Consider the following 20,625-nt stretch of genomic DNA (forward strand, 5'->3'; position numbering starts at 1 on the left):
TAATAAAAAGGCTGAGCATTTTTCTTTTGATTTATAAAGTCCACAGATGGCCTTTTCATGTGCAGAAAGAATTTTGAAAAAAGGAGGTTGCTCATCGGAGATATTCAGGTCTGAATATTGCTATTTTTGGGGTATTCACCAAAAAGCATGTGACATAGTGGACACGTGCAGTCCTGTCACTTTGCTGTGTTTAAATCTGACAGCAGGAAGGATGTCAACATTTCATGCAATTTTGGGTTCAGGTTTTTTGGCCTAAAACAAGGACGGGGTCCTAACTCCCCCTGGGTTGTTTCAAATTTTGTACTATTTTGGCTTTTTAGGTGGACCCTTCAAACTGGCCAAGTTTAATCAAAATCGGTGGCGTAGCATTATCACCCCTGCCTGGTCCTCTCATAGACACACTCTTAAGTCCCTGCACTGGCTTCACAGAAATTACTTTAAAGCACTACTGCTTGTTTATAAACCACTAAATGGCATGGAACCTAATTATCTATCAGACATGCTTCAGCAGTACACCTTCCAGACCTCTCAGGTCTCAGAAGGAAAACTTGTTACTAAAACCCACTGTTAGAACTAAACATGGTGAAGCAGCGTTTAGCTGATATGTAGTTCAGCTCTGGAACCAACTTTTGGATGACATCAAAAAGGCCCCAACTTAAATCTAGACTTTTAAGACCAAACTGTTATCGGATGCTTTCTGCTAACTGATGAAATGTACATTTCCAAATTATTATTATTATTTTAAATTGTATTCTTGGGTTATATATAAATAAAAGCATAAAGGGCAATAATTGAAAAGTAAAGTATGTGCTTTACATACACTGTTTTACATACACTGTCACAGACACGACGAACCAAAGTAACTTTTATGCATGCGCAAACCTATATTGCCTATACATACCGATAGATATGCCTGTGTAGCCTGTGTACCATAACATTTATGCCTGCAGGCGCCTGCTCACTAGCCTAGAAATCTAGCTAGATGGACCCTAGCGGCAGCAATATGGCTCTGACTCGTCAAGCTACCTGCGCACGGCTGTAGGCTAAAAGTTTAACATGGGCAGGTGGCAAAGTATCAGCATTATTTTACTGAGCGACTTGTCAATAGGTCTTGTACCTAGTCTAAAAAAGCTGTTCCAGGTCAGTATATAAAGCTATCTATTGCTTGCATGAGGTCTGGGAATTGCACTTACTCGGTTTGGCTGGGGTCTTAAGGGCCCGTCACATTACACGCGGCATGTACTATAAAATGCATTAAAGTCAATGGCTTGCGCCGCAAGAACTGCTCTGCCGCTGCACTGAGCGAAGCGCAACGCAAGCGGCATTTTGCCCCTTTGCCGCTCTTGCGCGTGCCGTGGTCAAAGTTCAATCAGGTTGAACTTTGACCGCGGCGCGCTGTGAGTCATTGGTATTTTGCGCTGAGCACAGAGGCAAGCACAACAAATATCTTTGGGACGTTACCTCAACCAAGAGCAACCTAGCGGCGAGCGCAGCGCATACCGTGTACAATGTGATAGCCCCTTTAGTCTACCAGTGCCGCATTTGTGACGAGTTACTGTATGTTGGTCGTGCCTGTTTTGTGGCCGTCATACTTTTAAATGGCTTCGCAATAAGTACATAGAACATATGTAACACTTGTTTTCATTAAATGTGCAACTGGTTGTCACACAATAGACTAACTTCAAATCTGGGCCATCAGAAGATCTAAGGTATTTTTCAGGAGGGAGTAAAACACAAGCACACACGGTTAAAGCAAGTTTAGAATTTTAGTTAAATGAAAACATAGGTACAAAAGCTCAGAAGATAATCATTCAATCAAAAACCTTTCTGTTTCAGTTAAATTTTCAATCAGTAGCATAAGTTCACTTTAACACTGTTTAATTCCTATTTATTTCCTATTTGTTTCTAGTTTCATTCCTATTTAAAGAAAACTATTTGTCTTTTAATTTCCTATTTTGTAGAAAAACTAATTTAATCTTTTACTGTAAGCTGAATTCTCTATTAAGTTTTAAATTCAAGTTATTGGAATGATTTGAACCTCAAATTTAAGTTCAATACCTCAAATCAAAGTTCACGTTCAAACCCACATAGAACATGTGGAGCAATTCGAAACATCAGTAACTTAACAGAAATACAAGCAAGTTCACATTTACAAAGCAATCTTTTTTCAAGTAGCAGTCAATTCTCAGTTCGTTAGGTTCGATTTTCTATCACAGTCTTTTTCTGTCTTATCCAAGGAAACTGAAAAGTATTACTTATTGTAGAAATGGAGAAACTGGAAAAAAGAGAAAGTTAGTTAACGTTACGCTTCCAGTCGAGCTAATCCTCTGTGTGTAGTAGAATCCATCTTGTCTCGTTAGGTAGGCTCGCCATCTTGTCGTTGTCGTTACATGTGTTGTCCATGTCCGACGAAGCATTCAGTTCAAAGCAATAAAAGTTCATGTCGTTCAATCAAACTGAGAAAGGCAAATCTTCATTAAAGTCTTTTCTGAAAACTGACGTTGTAATAACTGATGAAATTCAAAAGAAAAATCTCAAAACTACGGAGTGGGCAATATTTTTAGACCGCACTTTTTGCGTTCCCACGCAATAGTTTTTGCGTTCCCTCGCAATAGTTTTTGCGTTCCCTCGCAATAGTTTTGGTGTTAAGAAAACCTTTTTCTTCCTCTGGTATGTTGGGGGCTCTGTACGCAGATCCCATTCACGTAAGAGGCGCGCTGTCATAGGCTTGGCTAGGCTACTGGTCCAGGCTGGCCCCGGATAAAGCGCACGGCATCTTCTAGGCTATTTGAGTTTCTTAAAGCTGAGCTGTGCTACATTTAAATTGTTCAATACATGATTTCATAGCAGGCCAAATATAAAATACATTTTATATATAGCCTAGATATCTGTTTTTATTAGATGATCAGATGATTTACAGTTATTTGTAATATGTCATGTTTCATGTTTTTGTAATGTTTCATACAGTGATGCAGGTCTACTGCAGTGAATAGGCTAAATACAACATTTTTATAGCCTACTACTGTATAGTTAACTTTGGCCTTGGTGCCCTGACATGTGGCCTTTGTGCCCCCCACCAAATATGCCCAACTGAAGGCCAAGTGGCCTTGCCCCCAGAATGGTGAAATTCCAAGCCTGTGAGGCATATAGCCCTAGGCTTCACGTGGATTGGGAGACAGACTGCCCAAAGCCACAGTGCGTGGTCTGCAGTGAGATGCTATCTAACCATTCTAATGTGGTTCTCCACACTGTTTTTTTTTTAGCGTGAGAGCTCATAGACCAGTTGCACATTTTGATTTTGTTATCATGTAGGGCGGCTGATTAAACACGATGCCTGGAATGCGTCAATAGAATGTGTTACTTTTTTATGTGTTGGATGGTGGGGGTACGCGAGCCGAGTCAGGATGTAGAAGGTGGTCCACGGGGAAAAAAGTTTGGGAACCGCTGTTCTAGTGCATCATATCTCTGCCGAAACAGACCGTTTTTCTTTAAAATACGCTTCAGAGTCTTCAAGCAGATAACCACATTGTGTCTCACCGCCAAAGCCTCCAGCATATTTTTGTATGTGAGCCCCATGTTAAAGTAAAACTTAATCAAGTTGAGGTTATCCATGATGTGCGAACCAACGGACCTGTGAGACTGGGAATACAGAGCCCTGCAATAGCCCACTCCAAACTATTGCGAGGGAACGCAAAAACTATTGTGAGGGAACGCAAAAACTATTGTGAGGGAACGCAAAAGTATTGCGAGGGAACGCAAAAACTATTGTGAGGGAACGCAAAAGTATTGCGAGGGAACGCAAAAAGTATTGCGTGGGAACGCAAAAGTGCGGTCTAAAAATATTGCCCACCCTGTCCCCAGGGGGGCTCCGTACAAAACAGATATGCTGCTAGTCAATAACAATGCAGGCTATACTCTGGAGCTAGCACTCAAATAAACAAAAAAACATAAAAGGCTGTAGCTTTAAACAGCACATTTCGTATCACACAAACGGTACCTGAAAGTATAATACTTCAAATCTTGACCTAAACTGACTTTAACCAAGTCGTTTAGTCGCAATTTATTTATTTTAATGTTCTCACTCTCTATCGTTTTCTCAGCTTTTCTTTTTCCCTCCGTCTTCGTTCTCTTTCTTTTCTGGACTGACGAATTCTTAGTTAAGTTTCGATTCCCTGTTTTCTCTCACTACATCCTGTAGAGGGAGCTCTAACATTTTCCTACTCATTAAAGCTATACTATTTTAAAGCTATAGAGTTCATTTTTATTCACTTCACTTCAAATATCTGCAATGCATATTTTCTGTTGTCATTTCTCTATTTTCTGTTGTCATTTCTTTCATTTCTTTCAATAAAATATAAATCGATAAACTAAACACTGTTTTGATGTTTATTATTATTTATCTTATTTTGGGTTCTTATAGGTTAGTTTGTAAACCTGGGTTACACATAACTTGCACTACTGTCATCTTCTTTAAGAACCTTTCCAAATATTTCCCATATATCGCTTTTCCTGGAGGGGTGTCTTTATTATTTTAACTTCTCGCATCTTCAGCTTCTTTACCGTCTCCATCTTTACCTCTCCACCTATGTGGCAAGTAGGTCTACTGTAGCCTATGCTTCAACCAATGATATCTTTGAAAAGCAATTATGAGTTAAATATTAATGCTAGCCTTCTCGTGATACTTTAAGTATTTTTAAAAATATATATATTGAATTAATTTTAACTGACCCGAATATCATTAAAATATTTTTTATATAACTCATAACCGCTTACGCTTAATTTCGGGCAGACCGTGCAACACTGGTTCACATGCCTTTCTTAGCCAGTATGGACATTTAATCTGGAGTTAACTAAGTTATTCAACTACCACATAGAAGTCCCGGTTTTGAGTTGCATGTCCCGAGTCCCAACAAAAGTCTGTCGGGACGCTAAAATGTCCCGGTTTACACCAACCACTGTTAAAGTTTGGTCTTATTATAGCCCGATCAAACCCATGTATGATGACTATAGCCTTAAGCATCCGGCATATCATTTCGATAATGTGTGCGTGCATGGCAGTCAATCATAACAGTCTGCATAATCTTTGCAGCCCACCTTATTCAACTACCACACAGAAGACGTCCCGGTTTTAAGTTGCGTGTCTCGAGTCCCAACAAAAGCCTGTCGGGAGGCTAAAATGTTCCGGTTTACACCAACCACTGTTAAAGTTTGGTCTTATTAGCCCACCTTATTCAACTACCACATAGAAGACGTCCCGGTTTTGAGTTGCGTGTCCCGAGTCCCAACAAAAGCCTGTCGGGACGCTAAAATGTCCCGGTTTACACCAACCACTGTTAAAGTTTGGTCTTATTATAGCCCGATCAAACCCATGTATGATGACTATAGCCTAAAGCGTCCGACATATAATTTCGATAATGCGTGCGTGCATGTCAGTCAATCGTAACAGTCTGCATAATCTTTGCAGCCCACCTTACAGTGTATCTCTGTAAACATTATTGCAATGCCTCCTCATATATGCCTCATTTTAACGGTTAGGACAATGCAGAAGAGAAAGTCATCATTCTCAAAATAACTTATGGCTGTGAGTTTTGTTTTCAAATGTTTTAATGCATGTCTGGATAACGGGTGAGGAATGTTTAGGAGACAGACTATCGTAAAATCCTCAAATTATGGCTGGGGTCTTTTATTTATGCTGCGCAAACATTGGTAGTTCGCTCCATCGTTCTTGGATTTGGTGTTTCAAGAAAAGGAAGTTCGAACTCTCAATCGCAAACAATGACGCAAAGTTTGGTCGTTTGAACTACTGCCCCTGGGCAGTCGCACTTGTGTCATTCCTTGGTAGTTCCAGTTGGTGTCTGGAGCGCCTAACCAAAAATCACAACCGCCTAACTAAAAATTACGAAGTGGATATAGGCCTACTCTTACTCAGAGGTGAAAAGAAGAAATAGGATGCGAACTCCGACTGAGCGTGCAGTGCACCGACGCGCTGCCGTTAAGCCACGAAACAGTTGATAAAGAATGCGATACCCAGGAATTCGTCCAGGCTATGTATTTTTTCCAACATAGATATTTAACACAAATAATGACTGTATTATGCTAATAATGATATTGGTCGGCTTAAGTTAACTGCTTTACTGTATATGCTTGCAATAGGTTTAGGTTTTGGCTGATGGCAATGACAATGCCAGCATTAATCATTCGGTTTAGATTAGAAAAATGTCGACATAGGCCGTAACAGAAAATTTCTAGGGGGTGGGGTATTACACGTTGCCACTATTTCCACCAATGATATGTATCACTGCATCATCAACAACGTTGTTGGAACTACGGTGTTCGAACGTCGGTGGTAGCGAATTGCGACACAGGTATGATGCTTTCTGGAAACAGGTGTAACAATGTCGTTGTTTGGACGCAAGTTGCGTCGTACCATGGTGGTTGAGCAATGTCGTTGCTAGAAACGACCCCCTGGGCTGGAATACCTGTTCACAGGTTCCAGTAGTTGGTCGACTCCATGCGACACAGATATGAAGCAATTCTCAGAAATAATGGTAATGCAACTAGATATTAGTGTAGTGATTCAAAGACACATTTTTCAGTTTATACAGTAAATGTTTGAGTTTGTAAAGGAAAATGCAAACACTGCTATTTTTTTGAACAGCCTAACATTCCTTTTTTCACTTTCTGTAAAGGTATAACACAAACTTGATCAATTTTGGTCATGTTTTGATTTGAAATTGAATGTGCAGTGTTCTAAATGCAATGATATTATGGAATTAACAGCTATTCTAAGAATTTTGAGCTTTATTCAATTTTTTAAAACACACTGCTATTATTCTGCACATAACTGTAAGTCTATACTATAAGTCGCAGGACCAGCCAAACTATGAAAAAAAGTGTGACTTATAGTCTGGAAAAATAAGGTAAGTGCTCACATAAAAAGATAAGGATGACAGTCTGTAACGACTTTTTTGTGTTTTATCGAGCTGAATGATGAGGCAGAGAGACCAGTTTTTCAGAAGATTTTTAAAGAGCTTAGATGATCAGTTTGCTGCTTGGTCACACTTGACATGTAAACATGGTCACAATGACTGTGTTTATATTGACCTGAGTATCCCAGTAATTAGGCTTATGCTGGTTTTGATCATATTCAGGATATGGTATTTACATGGACATTGGTTATTATTATCCCTGTGTACATGATAAATACTAGCATCCAGGTGACTGGTTACTGATTACTGCGTTCTCATCAAAGATTCTAGAGCATTTTGCTCTATTATCTTTGGTTATAATATCTATCTACCTATCTTGCATATAGCACCCTAGAATCTTTGTCAGCAACTGAAACCGGAATATATCTGTCTAGTCACAGCCAACCATTGGAGGAGAAATCCACATGGAGTTGTTGCAACTCTGTTTGCGAGAGTGGTTGCAAAGGTGAACGGGTTGCACCACCATGGAAACCAAACCATTCCATTGCTTGCTTAAGGGCTGCCACTCCATACTTTCTGGTCACCTTAACAGAGAGACAGAAAGAGATATCATTATTTATAACTAAAAAAAAAAACAGACCCTATTTCCAGAAAAATGCAAAAAAAAATAAATAATAATCTATAATGTCGTCCTTTTAGAATTATAAGGTTCTATCTGACATTTTTGTCAAAATTGAGTTATTGACATATCATTATTCTGTAACAACTTCATAAGGTGAGGTGTTTCTGGAAGTTGCATGTATTTTTGGACATTATATCTAAAGAGGCTTGTTCCACTTATCAATAGAAGAGGAAGAGGCAGCTGACTGTAGATGAGCTTGTGCTCACAATTTTATTGGTCCTAATACCCTCCTGAATCATATACTAAAAGCCTTCCGCCGTAGATGGAGTGGAACATATTTTTTTTCAAGATTAAAGGCTAAAGTTGTGCCCAACACTCTAAGTCAATTGAGGAGAATAGGGGAACATTTTCAATTAATAGCTATCACTATGAAACTTCTCCAGTTGATTAGTGACACCATACCAAAGAAAAATGCATTACAAGTTTTTGAGATTTTATGTTTATATATGCAAATTAGGCATTTATTCATAAAATGTACCGTAATTTGCATATATTACAAAACACACAATCTGAAATTTGGATGCAGCCAGATTAAAAATGTATTGTTTCATTTTTGACACATTAGCAAAAAGACAAAATTAAAGGGACTGTGGCTATGTTTCTCTATCATTCCATATAAAATACTATCACCATCAGTTTCCAGCAAATTCCTTGGTTAATCCTCTTCGTTGCTGTGGTCGTTTATGATCCGATCAGCAACATAACTCTACAAACCACGAAAACCGGAAAAGAACACAATTTTTTGATTAACGTGACCAAAAGCAGGAACAAAACCAATTTCACTTGTTCCGGAGTGAAAGCGCTATTTTCAATTTTAGATAACCGGTTAATAACGGTATTAATCATTCTGGTTACCTTTGTTTGAATATTATTCAAAAGTCCATAGGCCTGGTCACCTGACTGACAGGTGGAAACCACTGAGGGGCACACTGCCCTACAAAGGCAAAGTGCAGTAACTACGCCAACACTTAAACTGAGAAAAATGGCTTCAAAGTTTTCTTTCTGGCCAGGCAACTGTGTTGTAGGTACAGTAGTAGTGATGCTTCCATGTAATACCTTTTTTGAATGGAAATTTATAGAAAAGAAAAAACACCATTGATATGACCTTTGACCCCAAAAATGTAGATACTGCACTCTGCCTTTGTATTACTGTGAGCAACTAAAACACTAATACAAAGGCAAAGTGCGGTAACTACAATTTCAATATGTGCATCCAGCTTTGGTTTTGTATTTATTTTACACTTTTATTGTTTTAATTGTTTTTTTCTTCTGTTTTTGGATGTTCATAGTTGATAGTGCTGGAATAATCCAAGTTGGCTTTTGTTGCAAACTCCCTTTCATAGTGGACATGTAGTCAGTTGTTAATGTAGGTATGTACCTACAAGATTCACAAAAATCACTGTGGCATAATATTTATATTTTATTAGCAAAAAAAAATCACGTTTGAAGTAAAACTTTAATGCTTGCATGAGAGAAGCTATGTGGGAAGCATGTGAGGGACTGCATGATTGCGTTTGTCAGGACTCATTGTCCCGCCTTCTCTGTCCCGACAAAACTGACCATCTGAAAAGCACTGTTGTCTTCATAAAGCTAATTAAAATGAATATAGTAGCACAGCATTTATTTGTTGAAGAAAGTGACCCTCAAGATAAAACATTTGGGGGAATTTTAGCCTAACTTCTCTGTCCAAAATCACGTAGCACTAGACTGTCATGTCATATGACCGAGATATGAATAAAGTCACCTGACTTTGACGTCAAAAAAGGCCAATATTGATGGTTGATTTGCATACGTTGAAGTTAATTGGCTATCAATATTGACCAACACAATATTTTACTTAAAACCACATGATCTCTCAGAATGATTTGACACATCTCAATTTCACTTGATGCGGCTACCATCAGGCTATGTAGGCCTAGTTTAGTTCGCCTGAGAAGCAGTGTTGTGTGTAACTCGTTAAGTAACGCGTTACAATAACGTCACTATTTTTTGGGGTTAAAAGTAGTGTAACGCGCTACTAATGAAAATTTGTAGTAACGTAGTTCCTTTTTCAATTCGGTGCAACGTTACTTTTCCCAGGAACAGATTTGACAGCGACACTGCTTTCTCAGCTGCGCACTTGCGCAATAGTCACAAGCTCCACGCGGTACGTGACAGAGGCTGGTAGCATGAAGAGCAATCATGGCCAGAAGCCAATGTTAACTTTTGAGGGATGGAAGTATTCCCATTGAACTCGTTGAAACTAAGGGGAGAAATGCGAGTGTAAGGTGTAGCCCTACACTGTGCCCTGGTGAGAAACTTTTGTCCACTTCCGTTAACTAACCTGCTTTGCACCAATTTCGGGGGAGCCTGTTTATTGAAAGAGTATAAGGATATAAAACAGTGGTCCTCAATTTGGTTGGCCCCCAAAACCTGTCTGTGGTATATAGCATCTGGCCCGCACAGGAGTATGACACCGTCAAACTATAACCTCCTTAATTGTAAACAGTACACATCTAACACTTTTCTTGTTCATTGGTGGTTGTTTTGGCGCTGTTTCGAGTTTGCCATTGAAAACAGAATGAAATGTAGGCCTACCTGCAAACAATGCAAGATAGGCCTATGCTGCATCAGTGCTCAAAGTATTCTCAAACTTTATCAATTAATTGTTAATAGTCTTAACTTCTATTCAAGTCATATTTCTGGGACTTTCTGGGATAATTATTTCTATTTTTTATTCACTCGTTCAAATGTATAGCAGAGTTCACACAGTTCTCACCAGGTGAGTGAAAGTTAGAATGGTGGTCATTTCAGGTGCTTTTCCAGCACTTAAAGGAGAATTCCGGTGTGATATTAACCTAAAGTGTATTGAAACATGATACCGAGTGTGAACGTATGTCTCATAGCCCATCTCTGTCAGGATCTGGCCCTGTCTGCTGAGTTTGTGCCACCCTGGTGGTCATTTTGTGTAGTGTCCTGTGTTTTGGTCTTGCCTGTTCCCCATGTGCTTTGTGTTTACCTGCCTGTCACCTGTCTTTGTCTCCGCCCCATCTCCTTATTTGGTCATGCTTCCTGTCTCGTTTGTTTTCCCCTTCAGTTCTGCCTCCTCACCTGTTCCTTGTTATTGTCTCGTTGGTTTTGTCCAGTCCTCTGTCTTTCTGTTAATTGGTGTGTATTAATGTGTATTTCTACCCTCCTGTTTCTCTGTTCCCTGTCGGCTCGTCTCTCTGTTTGTCTTGTCAAAGCCCGTTTGTAAGTAAGTAAGAAAGTTTAAATGTGAAGTTAGTGTGAAGAATAAATTCTGTTTTGTCCGTAACTCTGCCTGGTGGAGTCTTGCATTTGGGTCCTCCTGCACAACCCTGACAGTACGAGCCGACCAAGAATGGACCCAGCAGACTCTGATTTCCCGATGGAGGAGCTGAGTGAAGTGGATTACGCTCTCGGCAGGCTCAATTCTGAGCTTGTGAAGTCCACTGACTTGGAGCGCCGGCATGCTATCGTCACCTTAATGGAGAGGACTATTTCCTCAAGGCCTTGGCTACAGAAGGTTCCAGGAATGGCTACTCTGGCCGACCAGCTCTCAGGTCTGAGTAAGAGCCTTCAGTCCCTCCTTGTTCCCTCCAGTAACCCAGTTTTGGAGGCTGCTAGTCTCCCGCCTGACCCTGCCCCTCCAGCTCATTGCCAGGGGCTTAGGGTGGGCGTGCTGCGCCTGCAGCCGGTCACTTCAGGTCCAGAACCCCAGCCTGAGGAGTTCCAGTTCCCCCCTGAACTCATCCAGGTCCCTCAGGCTCCCTCCAGGAGGAGACGTACTAAGCGTCGGCCAACCTGGTCATCCAACACCATGCCTTCTGCGCCCAGCCCAGAGACGCCCGCTCCTGCGCCCAGCCCAGAGACGCCCGCTCCTGCGCCCGCAGCCGAGTCCGCTCCTGCGCCCGCAGCCGAGTCCGCTCCTGCGCCCGCAGCCGAGTCCGCTCCTGCGCCCGCAGCCGAGTCCGCTCCTGCGCCCGACGCCACGCCTGCAGCCGCGTCTCCCGACGCCACGCCTGCAGCCCAGTCGCCCGATGCCACGCCTGCAGCCACGCCTGCAGCCCAGTCGCCCGACGCCACGCCTGCAGCCGCGTCTCACGACGCCACGCCGGCAACCCAGCCTCTGCCTGTCTGTCCAGCCCCGCTTCTGCCCGAGCCGGACCCGCCTCCCTCTGACTTTCCAGCCCCGCTTCTGCCCGAGCCGGACCCGCCTCCCTCTGACTTTCCGGCCCTGCCTCTGCCAGAGCCGGTTCCGCCTCCCTCTGACTCTCCGGCCCCACCTCTGCCCGAGCCGGCCCCGCCTCTTCCCGAGCCCTTCTCTGCTCCTGTCTCTCCTGAGTGGTCTGTCCCTGTCCCCATCGCTGTGCCTGTCTTATGCCCGTCACCGTGCCCGTCACCGTGCCCGTCACCGTTCCAGTCTCTGTTCCCGTCACCGTGCCCGTCTCTGTCTGTGTCTCTGTCCCAGTCACCATCCTAGTCACCATTCCAGTCACCGTCCCTGTTACTGTCCCAGTCACTGTCCCAGTCACTGTTCCTGTCCCTTCTCCTGCCCCTGAGTCTGTCCTGCCTGTGTCTGTCCTGCCTGAGTCTGAGTCTGTCCTGCCAGAGTCTGTCCCGTCTGCTTGTTCCCCTGCCCAAGCCCTCCGAGTCTGTGTCTGTCCTGCGTGAGTCTGAGTCTGTGTTTGTCCTGCCTGAGTCTGTGTCTGTCCTGCCTGAGTCTGAGTCTGTCCTGCCTGAGTCTGTCCCGTCTGCTTGTTCCCTGCCCAAGCCCTCCGAGTCTGCCCCGTCCGAGTCTGCCCCGTGTTTACGGTCTGTCGGACCAGTCCCTCCGTCCAGGCCCCCTCCGCCCACCCTGGTTGGACTTTTCTGGGGACGCCAGGAGGCGTCCGTTGAGGGGGGGGGTACTGTCAGGATCTGGCCCTGTCTGCTGAGTTTGTGCCACCCTGGTGGTCATTTTGTGTAGTGTCCTGTGTTTTGGTCTTGCCTGTTCCCCATGTGCTTTGTGTTTACCTGCCTGTCACCTGTCTTTGTCTCCGCCCCATCTCCTTATTTGGTCATGCTTCCTGTCTGTCACCTGTCTTTGTCTCCGCCCCATCTCCTTATTTGGTCATGCTTCCTGTCTCCAGTTCTGCCTCCTCACCTGTTCCTTGTTATTGTCTCGTTGGTTTTGTCCAGTCCTCTGTCTTTCTGTTAATTGGTATGTGTATTTCTACCCTCCTGTTTCTCTGTTCTCTGTCGGCTCGTCTCTCTGTTTGTCTTGTCAAAGCCCGTTTGTAAGTAAGTAAGAAAGTTTAAATGTGAAGTTAGTGTGAAGAATAAATTCTGTTTTGTCCGTAACTCTGCCTGGTGGAGTCTTGCATTTGGGTCCTCCTGCACAACCCTGACAATCTCGGCTTGTCCCCTGCACTCCAAAATCTGGTGCTAGTTAGCCGATGCTACCAACAGCTTTTTCAATTGTGGTGATTCGGCATCGGGCTAGCTATGCAAATAAATCACTGTTTTACACCATTTACGAGGCTCAATGTATCACCACACTTCATTGGTAGACTTCCGAGGGCCCTGACATTTAAAACGAGACATTGAGAACTTTGAAAAAGCACTGGTAGTTTACTTACAAGACGATTTATACAGACAGTATCTTCACGAAGTTTAGCGTTTGCAGCCATCTTGAATTTAATCACGATAAGTCGAGCGACGAGTAAGAATGAACAGGTATGATAAGGGATCAGATTCCAAAAATATTTCAGTGGAAGAAACTGGAATCCATGCATTTCCACTGAATTATTTTGGAATCTGATTCAAGATGGCTGCAAACGCTAAACTTCGTGAAGATACTGTCTGTATAAATCGTCTTGTAAGTAAACTACCAGTGCTTTTTCAAAGTTCTCAGTCTCATTTTAAATGTCAGGGCCCTCAGAAGTCTACCAATGAAGTGTGGTGATACATTGAGCCTCGTAAATGGTGTAAAACAGTGATTCATTTGCATGGCTAGCCCGATGCCGAAGCACCACAATTGAAAAAGCTGTTGGTAGCATCGGCTAACTAGCGCCAGATTTTGGAGTGCAGGGGACAAGCCGAGATGGGCTATGAGACATCCGTTCACACTCGGTATCATGTTTCAATATACTTTAGGTCAATATCACACCGGAATTCTCCTTTAAACTCTCATAAAGTTTGGCTTTGGCTTTAAGTCAATAATCTTAAGTGGTCTCGACCATAGTTTACACACACAGTAGAAAAAGGGAAGACTCCCACAGTTGTAAACAACTAGGGACGTCAGGTAAGAGATCACTCCCTCCAGAATTTTGTGGGTCTTTTCCGAGTGTTACTGATTTGACAATTCCAATGGAAGTTGCTGTGTTTTTAGGCATTTGTTGTAATGAAATTGTGGGAGCAAGTGAAAATTGAAAAACTAGTTTGTGACTTTTTTTTTTGTATTGAATTTGGAAAGGAACTTGGAACTAAGGACAGAGATATTGAATTTGGAACTAAGGACAGAGATACCAAAATCATACTGATCTGGGTAAAAAAGCGAAAAATCTACTGCTTTACTAATAAATTAAGAAATGGTTTAGCTGGTGGTAATTCACAGAAGACTGTTAAGAACACTTACCAACTGTCCCCCTACCAGCTCCTCCAACCCAGTATCACAAGGATTCGTTGTATTGTCACGTTTGGTTAATCTATTATTCGTGCTGGGATTGGAGGACCTGGTAGGGGGACAGTTGGTAAGTGTTCTTAACAGTCTTCTGCAATAAACTCTGGGTTCGCTAACTAGGTTGTTGGTGCTTCGTTTTATGTGTAGGGACCCTGAGCAAGCTACTGACGAGGTTTGGTATGCTATTTGTTATTTAGGAAGCGTTTTGCTCATGGCCTTTAGCTAATCCACAGTTTGCGATTTGGGGCTATAGTGTATACGGAGCAAGCTCTGTTGTAGTTGATCAATGAAAAATACGGACTCCACGGCTTATTTCATGTGTTTTCATGCAGAAAAACACCCTGGGGTAAATTTTCGCTGGAGTAACACTTTAATGGTCTTACATTCTTAACACCTTTTATTTGTTGACATTAAACCTGGAGATGAATGAATAGGTTTATCCAACTGCTATTCCCACAGTTCACTCTCATTGTGTTTTTTTCTCTCTTCTCATTTCCTGAAGGATAGTTTGATCTGAAGCAAGGCGGAGGCGAAGGGCCTTAATTAATTTTGCGGGGCCCTGCAAGTGTATTATGAGCGTAGAGTCAGTCAGGCTCTGGTGTCTGCAGAAGTGAATGTGGTAACACCTGGCTCAACATTTTGCACAAGGGACTGTTGTGTTAGAAGACATTTACGGGAAACTATGATGATTGGTGAAATTTGCAGAAAAGTTGCAGTGTTTGGACAAAATGGCAAGGTTGCCCAGAATTCACAGGATTGGTTGAATTTGCGTTAATTGTTGCGATCTCATCATCGCAAAATCCTGGAGGGACTGAGAGGTATAGTGAGTTAGGATGTGGGACATAGCATCAAATTACACACTATTAAAGTACCATTTGGACAAAGACAAATTGCCCCCACTCTACAAAAAATGGGAAATGTGTGTTTTAGATGCTTACTGCTGTGTTTGGCTCTATGAGGCGGTGCTGCAGCTCCCTGGCCTTCTCCCAATCGCCCAGCATACAGAGTCTCTCCAGTTCACACACCTCCTCTCCCAATACATTGGCTAAGGCACACACACCCCCAACTGCCCCTGCAACACATACCACAAGGTGTGATTAAAAGTGGCAACTTCAATATAATAACTTTTATACAATCAAATAAAGAATAGCTGAAATGTTTTAACCTTCTTCACGCTTGTGAGGGAGATATAGATGTACATGCATTAGGGCTGCTTGATTATTGTATTGTCAATTGTGAGATTATGATTGAATAAAAGAAAAGGAAAATCATTACAGAATGATTTTGGAAACACCATCCATTTTCTAAATGTGCTTTTTACCAGAGGACCTATTTCTGGTTTACAGTGGGCAGTGCTTCGACTTGGCCAGCTTCCCTCGCGGTCCGCGCGGCATCACGCGACTTTAATTTGTATTTTTCCAGTGACGCTGCAACGACGCTGCAACAACCGGCAGAGGTCTCAAGTGAGCAGGGTGTCTCGTAAAAAGAAATGGAGCTGGAAAACCCTACACAGACTTCACTACAGACTTTAGCAGACTGGTTTAGAAATAATTTAATAGCCAGAAATATTCCTGCCCTGCCCTAATAAAGAAATATTTGGTTAACAGCGAGTGAATCCCGTTTGCAGCCGTAGAAGAAACGCAGGACAAATTAAACATTCTGGTTTTCTCCGAGTGCAACGATGATAGACAGACATCATTTGGACAAAATATAGAGCATATTAACCTCCGTTGCTCAGCCAAATGCCTTCCTGTTATCACGGAGTTACAGGCGATAAACGATTTTTGATTTTACTTCATTAGCGTTTATATTTTTGATTATTAAAGAGTGTTTTTCATTTAAAGGCTTGACTTCGTGCTTATTCAGAAGAGCTTTTAGTGCTCTCCCCAATCCCAGACGTTCACATTGCATGTTTGTTTGTAATGGATGCAACCGCGAGATACGCTTGTCATAGGCGCCGATACCGTGGGTGCTCAGTCTCTCGGGCACTCACTGAAAACATCGAGCACCCACGTGTGCCAGCTTACAGTCCCAGCTAAATTTACATTAATTTAAAATCAAACATCACAGTTTATGTTAAATTCAGCTCTCATAATGTGATTGGATATGTTGCTGTCAATTCCCTACTCCATATGCTAACCACCAATGAGAGCGTCTCTCGTATGAAAATTCCTGACACTTCCCACCTGAAGAATTAACGCAAGGCTTTGTCGGGTCTTCAGCCCCGAATGTTTAAAATGTATATAGCCCTGAATATCATTTTAAAAGTAGTCTGACAAAGCTTATCGTTTTGTGACACAGCTAAACACTGCTACCTCATAGAACGTCTATAACATAGCCTAGGTGGTCGCAACTCACAAAAGTAAAGCAGATAGAAAGAACTCACGCAAATCTAGCCTACAACACGCAGACAGCTTCATGCGCAGGGGAGAGAGCGCGCGCACGCACAGGTGCTTTATGGTTGTTGGCTTCTGATGGTATCTTGCTAATTCACTGAACTACATTAGGTGACACAAATGGTATTGCCTTTATCTTATAACTCCTTGTCTGAGCGACTACCAGGCCTATGGTTTTTAAAAGTCAGATGTTCCCTGACAAAGACATTCGAAAATTAAGAATGTTTATTGACTTGAAAAAGACACAAATTTTTGCAAACTCCCTTCATTCAACACTTGAAGACATCGCGGTCTGGTGCGCTATGTAGATCGTTTCTCGTACCATTTAATTTCTCAGAATTTAGGTCTACTAGGCCTACAATAACGTCATCACCAAATACATCTTTTATTTTTAGTTGATCAATCACAAAGAGTAGCATAGGCCTACTGTGCACAGTGCACTGACAACTGTAGCTGCCCAAGGTAACCAGTTGTTGTAGATGAGAGGCAACCCCTTGGTTCAGATAGCCTGGACAACATGTTACCTGGGTGTTGCCTACGTTATTAATTAATGGTAGCCTACAATATTTAATTGATTCGCGTAACATATTAGTTGGCTCAAAGAGTAGGGAATCAGGATGGAGAGAGTCACGCATGAGTTGCTTTTGCGGGATTTAATCCAGTTTAATGCTAGTTTTCAAAACATATATTTTTTTACATGTCTTTTGTCCGAGTGGCTGTAATGTAGCCGAGCGCTCATGGCGTATGAAAAGCGACTTCAAATCGCCTAAAATAACTTGTTTGTGAATGTCTGACAACTGCTGCAGCGCATGCACGCGCAAGGAAACCAGTAGGTGGAGAAACAAGAAGGCACACAACACCGGAACGATTTTAAGGCTATTTCGCATAGGCTACTCAATGGTGCTATTTCACATGCATTATAGCGACCCCCACTCACCGGGGTTAGGTGGAAGGTGTTAGTAGACGATTGGCGTAGCCTACAGTGGACTAGGGCTGTCAAAATTGCTCAAAAATGACGTTCGAATATCCCCTCTAAAATAAACACATGTATTCGAATATATTGGAATATCTAGGCTATATTATTTGCGCATTATGAAAGTGACGCGCATCATGTCATCTGTTTTTGTATGGTTATTTCTTGACAGGGAGGATCCCAAGCAGCTTTCATCCATAAGGCATTTCCTAATTCACCCGACACTGATATCCTGCGCTAACAGTAATCCTCCTACCCCCCGCTACCACAGCTGTGGATAGTGTGGCATGCTCACGCTTTATGTCTCCTTCTTGCAAACTAGGCCTATAGCCCAACCATTTACGTCTTCAAAAAATAACAACTTGCTAGATATGCCTGCATATCTTTGGGCTTCATTCAGCATTTTGTTCTTCCACTGGAAATGACTCTTCTACATTTGCTGCCTGCTGCATCCTTTCTGTTTGTATTGTTTAAAAAATGTTTGACGTCTTGAGTTAATGCATTAAACATTGTTTGCTGGTAACCAGCCACAAATAGCCTACAGATTCTTGCGTGCGTACATTCTGTATTCTCTACAAAATGTGCCCGTTCTATAGGCTGGCCAAGTGCGTAATTCTGCGGCATAAAGCAGATGTATTTGTTTATTGTACAGAAAAATAAAAATAACCTGTCAAGCAGTCAATTGACTACATTGCAGTCAATAAGTAGGGCAAATTACGAAACCAAAACGTGGGTCATAGTTGTCTAAGCCTCTGCTGTGAGGCCAAACCCATGAACAAAGACGCATTGATATCTGCAATAGAGTTGTTTTTTTGGCGAAACAAGCTCACAGCCGAACGAGTCATAGCACTGATGGGAGAGGCAACTGGCATGTGATCTCCCCATGGGCCAATGGATGTACAAGTTTTCTTCTGTGCCTACGATATTTAATCCAGTGTTTTGTCAAATTGCAAAATGCTATTCGTTGGAATGAATTTTTATGATAGTACCCTATACAAAAAGTACTTCATACTATCTTAATTGCTTTATACTCAATACTTGACCAATGGCCATTGCATCTGTTTATTGAAAGTGAAAATGTGGCATGTGATCTACTGTGTAGGCTTCATAAAATAAAATAAACAGATTGCTAATAGCCTACAAGCTGATCTGGGGTGCGTTTCCCGTACAACTACGGAGGTTAGCTTTTTACTAACAGGATGCATCGTTCAACTAACCAACATGTAAGTTACGACTGTTTCCCAAAACTGTCGTACTTACATAGTACTGTAAGTTTGGACCATGATAGTTTCCAAACTTCAGTAGTCTGGACTAAGGTAGTTAATGACGTGTAGTAGCATGTGAACGGGCACCTGCACATACTTCTGTGGCGCATTGCGTTGAGGCCGGCAGATCACAGCCGCCGTTGCACAGCAGTTACCCGTCCCCTGTCCAAGAGTTCGAATCTGGGTTAAGATTTTGACAACAATATTGACATCGTTGTTTACCTAAGTTTATCTTTTGTGCTGATCATATCACAATCAGAATCAGACTTCTTGGCTTGGTTTGCGTAAACTAACAAGGACCCCCCTCCCCTCCATGAAAATCAAAGGCTACATATTCTCAGCTGACTCATCAAAAAGTGCGCACCACCTTATTATTATCTGCAGGTGTGTGACTTTTACTTACGTGCACATGGCTGCAAATTGACTTTTAATTTATGTATTTTCTGCCTTGAGCATTTTAAAATATGGATGTATGGTGGTTAGAAGTGTAAATATCAATTAGAAACCTAAATATATTTATAATTATTAATTTGTAAACAAATAACTGGCGTCAGTGACGTCTTTGACATGAAGATCCCTGGAACTATGCTTCTAATAGCATTCTACCACAGGTCGAGAGGTGTAGTTGTAACTACACAACTTTATGATAGTGGTTGCGAACGTTCGTTGCTACTATGGTTTTGGGAAACACTAACGTAGTGTAATTGTAAGTTCCAAATATGAATGTAATTCTGCGGCATAAAGCAGATGTATTTGTTGTACAGAAAAAAAAAAATTACATGTCAAACAGTCAATTGACTACATTGCAGTCAAGAAGTAGGGCAAATTAATTTACGAAACCAAAACATGGGTCATACTGTAGTTGTCTAAGCCTCTATAGCGTAGCCTGTTAAAAACGTCGCAGAAGCCTACCCAAGGCTACAGAGTAATTCTGAACAGTTATTTCTCTACTGGCTCAATTATCACACCACTGTTTTGATTTGCATAGTTGCGTTACCCCAACACTGACTATAATGTAGACAGCAAATTTTGATTTCGATTTTCGTTACCACCGTGTAGTCAAGCCTTAAGCCATACCCAAGTAGCCTAAATCGAGGTAAATCGAGCTTTTTCAGAAGGGGCGGCAGGCAGAGCGATGTACAGTGGCAGAGTGACGCACAGTGGCTGAAAGTGGTACTAAAGCTTCACGCAGCTTCACGCCTCGTAATGCGTGACTTAAGTGGCCATTTGAAAGCGATGCCCACTGTAGATAGGCAGTCCAGCTGATGTTTCAGAATATCAAGTCAGAACAGCCTATTATTGTTGTGTGACAATGGCTGGAGCCCAATTTTACAAATGATTGTTATTATCATTTGAGGTGGTTCCCATGGGCAAAAGCTCACGGAAATTGGCACAGACATTGGTTGTCAAAGTCGCTACTCAGGGACAGAAGCTTAGACCCAGTTGTGGCCCAAGGACTCAATAGCTTCCCCTTATGTCATTGGTCAGGCATATAGTTTCACCCACACAGCAAAGTTGATAGACACATTGATCTCCCCAAGACAAACAACCGTTGTAGTACACTACATTAGCCACTGCCAACAGGAAGTGAGTAATTTCAGATTTTGTATTGTATTTTCACATGGAACAAACAACAATTACATTAATACACAGGGTTAGATGTTAAAATCCCTTGTGCCAAAATCCAAGGTAAAAACACATTCAGAAGCCCCTGCT

At 42.1% G+C, this 20,625-nt stretch overlaps 1 protein-coding gene across 2 annotated transcripts in view; it reads right to left on the bottom strand.

Annotated features, from left to right (window-relative positions):
- Nucleotides 1-1,837: 1,837 nt before the first annotated feature.
- hoga1 (4-hydroxy-2-oxoglutarate aldolase 1) overlaps nt 1,838-20,625 on the bottom strand; it is a 138,506-nt gene continuing 119,718 nt past the window's right edge. For both annotated transcript variants that reach the window (XM_076277744.1, XM_076277743.1), the window contains 2 exons: nt 15,214-15,347; nt 1,838-7,513 (listed from right to left, as the gene is read on the bottom strand). In XM_076277744.1, the coding sequence (XP_076133859.1) occupies nt 7,364-7,513; nt 15,214-15,347 (284 nt within the window). In that variant the 3' untranslated portion in view covers nt 1,838-7,363. The remainder of the gene's footprint in view (nt 7,514-15,213; nt 15,348-20,625) is intronic.

The sequence above is a fragment of the Alosa pseudoharengus genome, unplaced genomic scaffold, assembly GCF_046254945.1.
Source record: "Alosa pseudoharengus isolate Yale_2024_CS ecotype anadromous, Long Island Sound unplaced genomic scaffold, YU_APseudo_1.1 YU_APseudo_1.1_scf_11, whole genome shotgun sequence".
Classification (NCBI taxonomy): Eukaryota; Metazoa; Chordata; class Actinopteri; order Clupeiformes; family Clupeidae; genus Alosa; species Alosa pseudoharengus.